Here is a 13,141-nt window from a genome sequence, read left to right as displayed (position 1 = left end):
AAGACCTAAGGGAGGACAAGGAGAGTCATCTTGGAATAAGGTTGGAAATTGATTTGGGGTTACCTACAGGTCATAACTACAACCAATGAGCAAGTAAGTTTAATTCAACCCAGAGATAAACTTTCTAATTAGTGCTGTTAAAATTGGCATGTGCCGCCTTGGGACACAGTGAGCTCCCTGACATTGAAGCACTGATGCATGAGCTAGACAACATCAAGGCAATGATGTTGAAGAACTGAACCATGGGCTATAGAGAAAATGTTGAATGAGATGATGTCTGACATCTCTTGTGTATCTGTGACTTTCTAATTTAATAGGACCAGTGCTCCAGAGTTCCCTGGGGCTTTTTGAGCACAAGATAGATGAACTGAGAATGATCATTGAACAACTCCTGGAAGGAAGCTAAAATGGGGCAACCAGACAGCATAGAAAGGCCCGTCCCCACAAGTCTGTATTGAAAATCAGTTCAAGCCACATTCCCTTATTCTGGGATTTTTTTGAAAAGATGCCATTGGGGAATGTAGAATGAACCTGTTATGTAAAGAGATGATCATTAAAGCCTCTGATAATTAATAGATGAAACATTAGGTAGAGACTGGCTCTTTAGGCAGCTAATGTTATAAATCCCACTCCAGACCACATTAAAGGGTCACCCAGTCAATATGGGTCTTCTATGGACCTGGAGAGTGCAGTAAGGAAGTTGTGTCTATGGCCTTCCCAGTTTGAGCAAGACAATCTGATGCCCAACAGTTTATATGGAGTCTCCCCCATTTCAGGTTCCTGTGTAGAACAATGCCCTGCAGCATTGTGGAGGGAAGGTGGTGACTAAACTTGAAGGTTTATAAAGTTAGTACAAGAAACACATTCAATGATCCACCTGAGTTAGATGCAGTTCACTAAACCTTAAAGGACATAACTGTGTATCCAAAAGGAAGCAAAACCACATTTGGTTTAATTCCAGTCCTCCTTCACAAATGAATAGTGAAACCTTTGGCTAGTTGAGAAGTGTATCCCTTAATGTACAGATGCTCTGTCAACCTCTGCTCTGGCTGTAGTTATCACTGGCCCTCAGCCACTATTTGTCATTAAAATGCCAGGTCGGCTGTACCCATTTTCCTGGCCATATGATGTGGGTATGAAATAAAAAATCATTCTCTCCTTCATTCTTGCTCCCTTCTCACACCCCTCCACATTCACACCAGTGGAAAGACAGCCTCTGTGACAGAGACTATTTCACTACCCTGTATGCAGCTGTTGCTGGAGTAAGAGCCAGGACAAACACATTAGTCCATTTTCCACCTTATGTCTTCAAACACTATGAAATAGTGTACATCAAATAGACTCTCCCTGTGAGCAATTTACAAGGTGGCTGGTACGAGCCACAGATCCAGCCTTGCAGAGAATTTATTTCCAAGTAAATTGATACCAGAGTTATTTACTGAAGTGGTAGTCCTGCCAACAACTTCATACCAGAGCCAACATTCAAAAATCCAGTAAGAAATTTGTGCTTAAAAATGTGAATTAAATAGCTCTTGCAGGCTGCTCCTTGACCATTTGGATTTTGCCTGGCAAGTTGACCTGATGTGAAAGTCTTAAATGTTCTCAGTTCTTATGAGGTACTTGGATCATGCCTCTGCTCCTTGTCCAAGATGAATGTGATACAGTATGCAGGCCTTGAGACAAACATGCAGTTGAGAGCCTTCAAAACAGCAGTTTACCCAAAGATAAAAGCAAATTCAGGCTCAGTGATTGAAATTTTTTACCTGAATGCCTGCTGCTGATTATCTTTTAGTGATTTTTTGCTTCGGAGTTCCCAAAGATAACCTTATTAAGATAAGTGAGGCTTGCAGTACAAAGAAGCATAGTTATTATAAAATTATTTTCCAAGAATTGAATGTAATTGTTTAATACCATAGTTCTGCATGTCAGATTATTCATGATTATTTCCTGGGCTTGTTATTTTTGTTCTGTTCTGACACAGGCTTTATATGTGATGAGAAACACCAGGTAATGCAAGATAGACTACCAAAGGAAGGGCACATGAGCAATGGCTGGAGATGCTAGGCATGATGACTGAACTGTGCACGATGGAAAATGGGAGAAGGACTCAGACTTTCTTTCTGGGCCCTGCTTGGCAGAATTTCCTGAACTTCTATGAAATGAATTGACTCACCTAGCTAGCCAGCCATGATGATATTTACAATAAATACCTTTATTGCTCTTTAGCAGTTGTCTTAAAACATTTATCTCATTTATGACCAGTAAATTGATGCCTTTTGCAAACAGTTATTTATTAATAGAAGAATGCAAAGTCATGAAGATTTGGCCTGTCTGTGTTGTACAACCATAGGGATCTAATTTGGAGGTTTTTTTCCTTCAAGTTTTAGAAACAAGGTAGTCATTCCTGAGAGGGAAAGTGAGTTATGTGCTCCAGGAAGAAACCTGAGAGAGGCAGTGTTTTAGTGCATTTTGGCTGCTATAACAAAGTATGCTGAAGAGGGTAGCTTAAAAACAACAGAAATTTATTTCTCACAGTTCTGAATATCAAGATGCTGGAAGACTCAGTGTCTGGGAATGGCCTCTATCTTATAGGTGGTATCTTCTTTATTTTATGGGGTGGAAGGACAAACAAACTCCTTCAGGCATCTTCTAAAAGGACACTGAGAAGGGTGCACAGGTAATGGGAGAAAAAATAAGAACTAAGGTGCATCATGTTCTGGTACAAACACCCAATGATAAATGTAAATGTATTTTATACCTAAAATGTACCAATAAATATATATATTTAAATTTTTTTAAAAAGAAAAAAAATAAAATAAAAGGACACCGATCCCATTCTTTTGGGCTCAGCCCTCAAGACCTAATCATCCCCTAAAAGCCCATCCTGTCAATACTATCACTTTGGGATTGTGATTTCAAAATGTGGATTTTGAGAGAGGATATGAACATTCAGACCCTGGCAAGTAGAAAGTAAACACTTCAAGTCCTATTATCTGAGCTAATGAAGAAAAAGTACTTTCCATGCCTGCCCTTGGTGGCCTGACCTTTCCATAACCATACCTGTAAAGGCAGGAGGCAGGCATTTCAGTGTCGATCTCGGCTGTGGTGGTGAGTGGTCAAAGGATGGGATGAAGAGAGGAACCACTAGATCTTATTTCTCTATTCTCTGTTTTCCTTGTCCCCAAACCTAGTCTTTCTTGTGAAGCTTTCTGATTGAACCTAGCCACACCCCTTCCGTTATCAACTTTTACTAAGGTGGTAGGGGAGGTCAGTTGGCCACCTCAGTTTGGGCCATCAGGGAGCTTTGGGGAACGTGTACTCTACTCTGCAGATCTGAAATCTCAGAGGTCAACAAGTCTGGAATAATGACCCTCACTGTCAGATGTACATGAAACTGACTGGTGGCACAGAGCCTATTTATAAATTTATTGTGTGGTAGGGACCTTACCAACAAGCAATATACATGCTATTCTCAATGTTCTCCTCAAGTAGTAATACACATAGCAGAGAGTACTAGTAGGCAGTTTTAGTTGTAGTTACATACAAGTAAAGGATCAAGACAATGAACTTTAATAGGGCTATGTTAAAACCTAACAAGTCATCCCTGTTTTAAAGAGTTCAAACTTTCCACTGTATGGAAGTTTCAGATTGTCAGACACAGGACTTTTCCCTTCCTTTCTTTTCTTTACTGTCTACCTTTGATCTTAGAATTTTGTTCTGGATTCCTCATGTATGGTGGGCACCTTATTCCAACCACAAAGGCCTTCAGATGGGACCTATATCCAGTGAAGCCCTCCATTAAACATAAATTGGCAATATCTGATGGTGTCTCTTCCAAGATTTGTATGATATTTACTATCTGTCTTAGGGTTAAAGGAAATATCTCTCATGCTTTTGCCAAACTACAAGATGATAACTGGCATAAAAAATACTAGAAACAATGTAAGTCACCTCCTGGTAAAGTCCTGGAGCTGAGTGCTATGCATGGAAGTTCTGAGAGTAGCTGATTGATGCCTGTATCTTGTCACCCAGGCCAGTGAAAGGTATGTTCACCTCGTCGTGTCCCGCCGAGTTTCACAGCAGAGCCTAGACATCTTTCCAGAAATCAGCTGGACTCCCAGCAGCAACCAGTCTCCAGGTCCAGGGGACAAGAGCATTGCTGCCAAGGTAAGGCCCAGACAGGGCATGTCTGCTGTTCCTGCAAGGAGCAATTTCTTGGGAAGTATCCAGATTTTAACATATTGTCATCTGTGGGCTTTGTCACTTACAGAAACAGTATTTGACTTACAAAACTAAAAGGCTCAAGTCCCGTCTTCAGACTTAGTGAGATAACAGGTGTCTCCCATCCGAGTAGATGCTAGGGAGGTGCTGGGAGAGTTTTTGAAACCTGATCTTGCAGATCTTATATGGGGACCTAATTTCTAGCCAAATACATGTTATGTTTTTCCAAGAAATTCTGTTCAAGGATTGTTTTCCATTCACTTTGAAATGAAACAAGGGGGTTGCTTGGTTTCTGGTTTTTTTAGTTTCCCAGTTTGCCTGGAAATTAAAATAATGATTCCCTCACTACCTTTAATATGTTTGTGTTTATAGAAGAGCCTAGGAAGATGATATAAACCCTTGAAATTCATGGGACACTAGGGAGTGGTGGGAATTGGGACAAGCCAGAGAGCACATGTTGTCTTAAGGGATTCAAATCCAGAAAAAATTTTAAGCACTGGGTCAAAGAGAACACATGTGTGGGTAGAATCCAACCTTTAGGCCACCTGTTTGCAGCCTCTCTTCAAAAGTGGTAACTCAGCCTAATTTGTACTGCTATATGTAGCCTCTATTAGAGACAGTGCCTTAACCTCTTCATTTGCTGTGTCTACACAACACCAACCTCAGTTAGTCCAAATTCAGAGTCCAGTAGCCTTGGCTTGGTATCTTAGCATGACAACAATAAGCTTCCATCAGTCATTTCCCCTGGTATCTGATTTCATTACATCGCTTGTAAATTAAAAAAAAAAATCTTATAGGTATCCCATTTTTCTTGCAGTGGAGAATAGGGAATGCTCCTTTCCTTCCACGTTAGGCCACAAGTTTAGTTTTTGAGTAATGTGTGCAGAAACAATTCTCAAAATTTTAATTTTGAAATATCACTGCTTTATACTCTGTTAATTAGATTCTACAATATTACACCCTCCTCCTCACCCTCCAGCCAGCTATGCCCCATAAGTCCATGAATTCCATGTTTATTTGTAATAAGGAACCTAGACAGACCAAGTACTGCTAAAATATTTTCTAGATAAGACTTCCTGATGTCTTCTTGCTAATAAATACCACTACAATGTTTAAGCTGACAGTCTTTATTAATTAAAAACTAGTGTATTACCTTACTGTTTTTATCTAATTCATCTTAGTAGAATGACATAGGCTGTTATATGCTAGTTCATTAAACTTTTTGAAGTGAGGCCTCCACCACGCTGGTTTTTAATTCCTTCCACCTACCCGTGGTGAGTCATGGAAAGGCCAGGAGGTTCTGATCACATTTTTTGTGTAACCCCCTGTGCCTGAATTCCTGGAAACAAACACTGGCCTGCTGGGAAGCTGTAATTCTTTTCATTTATACTTCCATCTGCCACCATGTGATTTCATTTTATTTTATTATTTTTTGTGATGCTAGGGATAAAACCTAGAGCCTCACACATGCTATGCCAGTACTCTAGCACTAAGTTACACTCCCAGGTCATATGGTTCTAGCTGCCTCCTGAAATGCCCTTATTTTTAAAAAATGGCATATTTAAAGTAAAGTAACATATATAGTTGTTTGATGGTTTAGTTTTCAAAGTTTTGTTTGATTTAGGAAACAATGTGGCATTTTGAAAATAGTTTAAATGATTCAAAGAAATATGGAAGAAGGCAAGTCAGGATTTGTCAGATAGAAAAGCTTTTGTCAGTTGAAAAGTGAAGAAATAATAGGCTCCATGTTTAGGTGAGTGGTTACCTCTGTGGGAGAGGAAAGAGAAAGTTGCCAGAGAGAAGGCATAGAAGTGTTTTAATCATTCTTAGAACTTTTATTTCTGATGTCAACTGGCAAGGTACATGGGTAGGTCATGATATTACCCGTAATACTTTGTTAGATGTCTGACATGTTCTATTTCAAAAATCCAAATGAAACATTTTTTTTTTATTCTTAAGTTCTTTTAGTGGTACATTTTAGGTATACAATACATTTACATTTATCATTGGGTGCTTGTACCTGTACATGATGTATCTTAGTTCTAATTTTTTTCCTCATTACCTGTGTGCCCTTTGCCCCTCCACCCTTCCCTATTTACATAGATTTCATTTCCACTTTTTTTTTCTTTTCTCATAATTTTTCCTTTCCCTTCTTTCCTTTCCCCTTCTCCTCCCATCACCTCTACCCCTTTGGACTTTTCTTCCTATTTCAAATTATCAATTATTCATTTTAATCATTTTAACCCTTATTTACACTTTCAGTTTCTCATACTAGAGAAACTATTCGGTATTTACACATGTGTGTCCATTTATTTCATTTAAGAGTATTGCCTCAACACAATTTGTAATAGCTAAAGCTTGGAAACAGCCCAAGTGCCCATCAACTGAAAACTGGATAAAGAAGATGTGGTTTTTTTATAAAATGGAGTACTACTCAGCCATAAAGAATGAGAAACTAGAGACATTTATAGCTAAATGGATGCATATTGAGGCCATGCTCTTAAGTGAAATAAATAGGACACACATGTGTAAATACTGAACAGTTTCTCTAGTGTGAGAAACTGAAAGTGTAAATAATTATTAAAATGAATAATTGATAATTTGAAATAGGAAAAAAGGTCCAAAGGTATAGGGGTAGTGGAAGGGGAAGGGAAAAGGGAAGAAGGGAAAGGAAAAATTATGAGAAAATAAAAAAATGGAAACAAAATCTATGTAAATAGGGAAGGGTGGAGGGGTGAAGGGCGCACAGGTAATGGGGGAGAAAATAAGAACTGCGATACATCATGTACAGGTACAAGCACCCAATGATAAATGTACACATACTGTATACCTAAAATGTACCAATAAAAGAATTTTTTAAAAAGAGTATGGCCTCAATATGCATCATTTAGCTATAAATGACTCTAGTTTCTCGTTCTCTATGGCTGAGTAGTACTCCATTTTATAAAAAAGAAACCACATCTTCTTTATCCAGTTTCCAGTTGATGGGCACTTGGGCTGTTTCCAAGCTTTAGCTATTACAAACTGCCACTATAAACATGGGTGCACATATATCGCTGTGGTATGATTCTTTTAATTCTTTTGGGAAGATACCCAGCAGGGGAATAGCTGGGTCAAATGGGACCTCTAGTCCTAGTTCTTTGAGGTATCTCCATACTGACTTCCACAGTGGTTGCACCAGTCTGCACTCCCAGCAACAATGGAGAAGGGTTCCTTTCTCTCCACACCCCCACCAGCATTTGTTATTGGTTGATTTCTTGATAGCAGCCATTCTTTCTGTGGTGAGGTGGAATCTCAGTGTTGTTTTCATCTGTATCTCTCGAATGACCAGTGATGTTGAACATTTTTTCATATATTTATTTGATGCTTTTACTTCCTTGTCTGAGAAATGTCTGTTCATTTCAGATGCCCATTTTTGAATTGGGTCTTTGAATTTGGGGGGGGGGTCTGATTTTTTTCAGTTCTTTATATATTCTAGATAGTAATCCTTTGTCTGAGGTAGAGCTGCTAAATTTTTTTTCCCACATTGTAGATTGTCTTTTAGCTCTGTTGGTGGTTTCTTTTGCAGTACAGGAGCTTTTTAATAAGATGAGATCCCAGTTGTTGATTCTTTGTGCTAGTTCCCATGCTACTGAGGTTTTGATCATAAAGTCTTTTCCTATGCCAATGTCTTCAAGAGTTCTACCTAACTTATCTTCCAGCAAGTTTAGTGTTTGTGTTTTAATATTTAGATCTTTAATCCACTTTGATCTTAATTTAGTGCATGGTGATAGGTATGGGTCTAGTTTTAATCTTTGGCAGGTTGAAATACAGTTTTTCCAAAACCATTTATTAAATAGGGTATCTTTCCCCCAGTGAGGGTGGTTGGCTCCTTTGTCAAAGATGACGTGGCTGAGTATGTCTGGAGTTGTTTCTGCATCTTCTAATCTATTCCACTGGTCCTCAGGTCTGTTCTTTTGCCAGCACCATGCTGTTTTTATCACAGTAGCTTTGTAGTATAGTTTCAAGTTGGGGATTGTGATACCCCCTCCCATGTCTCTGTTGGCTAGAATTGCTTTTGCTATTCTAGGTCTCTTCTGGTTCCAAATGAATCTTTGGATTGTTTTCTCTAGTTCTGTGAAGTATATTATTGGAATTTCAATCGAGATTGCAGTAAATCTACATAGTCATTTTGGAAGTATGGCCATTTTCATTATATTGGTTCTTCCTACCCAGGAGCAAGGGAAGTCTTTCCATTTTCTTATATAACAAAGGAAATATTTTTTAAAACATTTTGTGTAACTTCAGTGATAAATACTGGCTCCCTATTATATTTTTAAATAAGCATGAACTGTTTCATTACATGTTATCATTAAGCATTAGGGAATATTTTGAGGTCTACAAAGTAAGTAGCAGGCGGAAAAGATTGCCTCTGCCACACTTTCTTCCTCCCCAAGTTGGACAAAATGGGGCGTAAAGGATTTACAGAGGGCTTGAATCTTCCATCACCAGCATGGATCTCCCTCTGGTGGGTCTGAAAGCAAGAGGCCATCAGAGACACAGGACACATGGACATATTCCTTTCTTATTTGAGGTATTACAGTCATTGTATTGAGCCCCTCGGCCCTCAGGTAAACATCTCTTTGTTTAGCAAAGGTAAGTCTGTTTGATAAGCCTGAGGAAGTGTGAAAGAAAGTTCTGCATTGTAAAATAGGGGCACTTTTTTAACTTTGGAAAAATTCCTGATATTCATGAAAGATAAGAGGTTTTTGAAATGTTAACTTACTACCATCAAGAATAGAAGACTCAGGCCAGCCGGGGATTTAGCTCAGTAGTTCTGCAGCCTGCCTTGCCAGTGCAAGGTCCCGAGTTTGATCAGTGTTACCAAAAATAAAGAATAGAAGACTCACGTGAGAAATTTTGGAAACAGTTCACTTTGTATGCTTCAGATTTTTCCCATGGTCTCCAACCTATTACTCCCTCTGTTTTCACTATTTCCTTTTGAAATATAAACTTTGTCCAAGTTGGCCTTGGAATTTGGGACAATGTAACTCTATTTTGGGGAAAGGTACAAAATGATGGTTCTGTGTAGAGTTCTCTATGAGACCAAAGACCACTACATGATGCAATTTGGACAATTTTTGCAACGTTGATCATTTTTCATGTAAACAATCCAATTGTGAATACATGTGCCATGTGTTTTGTCTTCAGCCCTTCCATCCTGCACCTGCCTGTCATGAGAAGGTGGTAAGTGTCCGAAAAGACCCCAACGAATCTCTTGGCATGACCGTTGCAGGGGGAGCCTCACATAGGGAATGGGACTTGCCTATCTATGTCATCAGCGTTGAACCTGGAGGAGTCATAAGCAGAGATGGAAGAATAAAAACAGGTAAAAAGAAAAAGAATTAAGGCACTGGAGTGACAGAGTATTAAGAAGAATTAGGAGGGTGTTGGTGTAGGTAACTGTTCCCAGAATTAACAAGAGAATATGAGAGTGATCTAGCCAGGACATGTGTTACCCACTGACCATGATTAGTTTGAATATAGTTGATAGACCAGCTTTGTTGATGTGGGATGATGTGAGTTAGCTTGCCTGGTAATAAAGCTAGAACCTTCAAACTTCCCCAGGAATCAGTAGGGAGCTGCTATAGTTATGAGCAAGTTGTCTCTATGGCATAATTTGGTTCCACTCATTTTAACTGGTTCTTTGCTGGATTGACCCAGTAATTAAATTAATTCATAAGCTGTTACATTTTGTGGGTTGGATAGGAAAAAAATATTTGGTAGATTTTGATTCAGTTTAAGTAAAATACCATGCTAGGTACTTTACCATTGGTAAAAAGTGTTTTATTCTTTTAATCATACATTTTCTGGGCTATCTTAAGTGAAGGAAGGTGGTATCCAATTTACCTCTAGAAATATGTTTCCTCAATAGTATCAGCATATATGAAAGTATAGCTTAAGTGGATGAGAAATCATGTCTTTTAAAGACTATGGTTAAAGAGATAGAATATGTATATGTGCCAATTTCCCAAGATGACTATAATTATTATGTGTCACAAAATATACCAATTTAAACATATGATATGTGTGTGTGTGTATATATATATATATATATATATATATATATATACACACACACATATATATATATATACACACATATATTTATTCTCTAAAGTACCCTTGCCCGGCCTAATGAACTACAGGGGGATAGGGTATAAGGGATATAGCCAGCCAGCCAAAGGATGCTTCTTTTTTAAGTCAGCAAGGAGTCCAGGCTGTTCTTTTTACTCTTTTCTCTCCTCATATTGTTATCCTCTGTGAAAAAGATAATGTGCAAAGGAGGCAGGAAAACAGGAAGGAGATAAGAGAATAGAAAATGAGGGTAGGGAGGTATGTATTTTAATTTCTCTTGCTTTTCCATAAGTGTCTGTGTAGAGAATGATGAGTTACAACAAGAAGTGACTTAAGAGAATGTGAGCTAGAGGATTGCAGCATATAATGTATGGAAACACTCCTGTCCGTTGTAGGTGCTTAACTAACAGTAGCTGTGCATAGAATAGAAATGCAGTGAACAGCTTCTTTGCAGCAATTTGAGAGCGCAGGTCCAGGCTCATTTCTCTTAACTACTTTAGACTCCTGCTAGATACCTGCACAGGTAGTTTCTTCTTCAATCTTCAATCTGTATTTATTGGGTGCTTAGTAACATGCCAGGTTCTGTGCAAATGCTTTTGCCAAGTGTGCCTCCTTTGTGCTAAAAGTAGGAAATAAAGAGTGGAAAAGCTTTTATGTAGTGAACAAGGCTCTTTTGTCATGATTGTTTTTTAAGGTAAGAGCCAAACACCAGTAGGTATGCTTTAGAAAACCCCAAATGAGACTTGGGAGCACCTAGGAATGCTCACACTGTTTGCCATTTGCTATGTGAGAAGTCAGCCTCATGTCAGTGACAGGGGATAGTGGTGTGCACCTTGCCCTCTTCACATCCCCACCTCCCAGTTGGTCCCTGCCCTGTTGCACTTTAAACAGCAGTTCCTGTTCATACTCACTAAGGATGGCTCTGCTTCTCTGATCACCAGGTGACATTTTGTTGAATGTGAATGGAGTTGAACTCACAGGGCTCAGCCGGAGTGAGGCAGTTGCTTTGTTGAAAAGCAAGTCCTCCTTGGTGGTACTGAAAGCCTTGGAAGCTAGAGAACACGAGCCCCAGGAAGACTGCAGCAGTGCAGCAGCCCTGCACTCCAAGGACAATATGACCCCTCCTAACAACTGGTCCCCAACCTGGGTCATGTGGCTAGAATTAAGAAGGTGAGTCTCAACCTACATGAAATGTCCCTGTGGGGTGTGGGAGGAGATAATTACTTTTCGTAAACCACTTTCCCCTCTCTTGGGCTTGTTAATGACACTAGCATCTTAATGAGACTCAGTTTTTCTTCCCCTTGGTAAATGAAAATACATATAAAAATCCTAGGGCAGGAATGAGAACCTGGTTGTGGAAATACTGTTAGGCATTCACATTAAGGAGTTTACAAAACTATCTTGTACAGCTGTATACATTGTTCATGAAGCAAGAAGCTCAGCTGAAGGGTGGGGGCCAGAGATCCAGCACTCAGGAGCTGAGCTGCACCTCCCAGAGGAAGTTTCACCTTTGCTTAGTCTGCTAGTGGCTGACTGGGGAACTTGCAAGAAGGTGACTATGACTTTACCTCTGCAGCTGTGGGTTGGCTATGGCTCTACATAAAGAAGTACACACAACACTTTGCCTTTGCCCAGAGGTTAGGGATGTATCTCAGATCATCTGTCATTAGTGCCTGTTCCTGGAACATTCTTTTGGAAGAAGCTAGGTAGTCATTTTAGTGAGGTATAACTGGAACTTTAGGTGCAGTATTAAATTATCTTACATAATGACTTCAGGGGAGGATTTAGAGACAGCCCCTCTAAATGGAAATGTATAAAAATTAAATATTAAAAGGACAGATAAATTGGTGTTTGCTCACCTGCATCAGATGGCCTTCAGATGATTACCTTATTGATCTTCAGTGACTTAAATGTTAAATATTGCAACTGCCGAGTATGATATACTGACATAGAATTAGATGAGTAAAAGCAAGTTGTTTGGATTTAGAACATTTTTCTTGAGTGTGGAGATAGGTCTCTTTCATTTTTTTTAATTAAAAAAAAAATCCCCACCTCAAACACAAAATGACCTAGATTCATTGTTGGGCCTTCACTGGATAAAAATTATTTTTAAAAGTAGTATATTTTAAAAAATCCTTAGTTGAAAACTGTTCATTGAGGTGTTTAAAAGTCTTGAAACAGTTTAGAACTGTGCTTGAGTGGAAGAACAGTGTTACTTTAAATAAAATTTTATTTTAAAGTGGTTTTTTTTTCTGAAACTGGTATCTTAGAATGTCATATAATATGAAAAATACTTCAATATTTTTAAAAATTTTGCTTGAAAGCTCTCTTGTCTTATACAATGGGTCCTTGAGTTACGACCAGCCTGACATACAAACAACTTGGGTTGTAACTTGGAATTTTAGTTTTAATTTATGACCAAAATCTAGAGTTTTGACCCAACTGCTAGTCACTTATGCTTCCAGATGGTAACAGATGCAGATTTAACCCTTAAAGAGTTCTGGAAGGAACATTACAACATCTTTTCCTGTGTGGGGTTAATTGAGAAATCCTGGGCCAATGTCTCTCTAAGCTCACTGAGATCTGCCTGTATCCAGGAGAGAGACTTTGCAGGCTGTGTAGAGGAGTCTGAGCCTTCAATTGACCAACTTGAGTTACAACCAGCCCTCAGGAATGAATTGAGTTCATAAGTCAAGGGCTCACTGTAATCAAAGTTCCTCCTCATTCATTCATGTAAGGGAGGGCAATGTGCAATGCTCTTCACTCTAGCTACATCAAGGGGGCTTGGTTCCTTCCTTTACTT

At 39.0% G+C, this 13,141-nt stretch overlaps 1 protein-coding gene across 3 annotated transcripts in view; it reads left to right on the top strand.

Annotated features, from left to right (window-relative positions):
• Lnx1 (ligand of numb-protein X 1) overlaps window positions 1-13,141 on the top strand; it is a 124,170-nt gene that overhangs the window by 92,477 nt on the left and 18,552 nt on the right. For all 3 annotated transcript variants that reach the window (XM_021262340.2, XM_021262339.2, XM_004849714.3), the window contains 3 exons: window positions 4,033-4,167; window positions 9,412-9,589; window positions 11,280-11,508. In XM_021262340.2, coding sequence (XP_021117999.1) covers window positions 4,033-4,167; window positions 9,412-9,589; window positions 11,280-11,508 — 542 coding nt within the window. The remainder of the gene's footprint in view (window positions 1-4,032; window positions 4,168-9,411; window positions 9,590-11,279; window positions 11,509-13,141) is intronic.

The sequence above is a fragment of the Heterocephalus glaber genome, unplaced genomic scaffold (genome assembly GCF_053883595.1).
Source record: "Heterocephalus glaber isolate CG9 unplaced genomic scaffold, H.glaber_assembly_v1.0 deba00001509, whole genome shotgun sequence".
NCBI lineage: Eukaryota > Metazoa > Chordata > Mammalia > Rodentia > Bathyergidae > Heterocephalus > Heterocephalus glaber.
The sequence above is the reverse complement of the archived record's forward strand: the minus strand, read 5'-3'. Positions and strand labels throughout refer to the sequence as shown.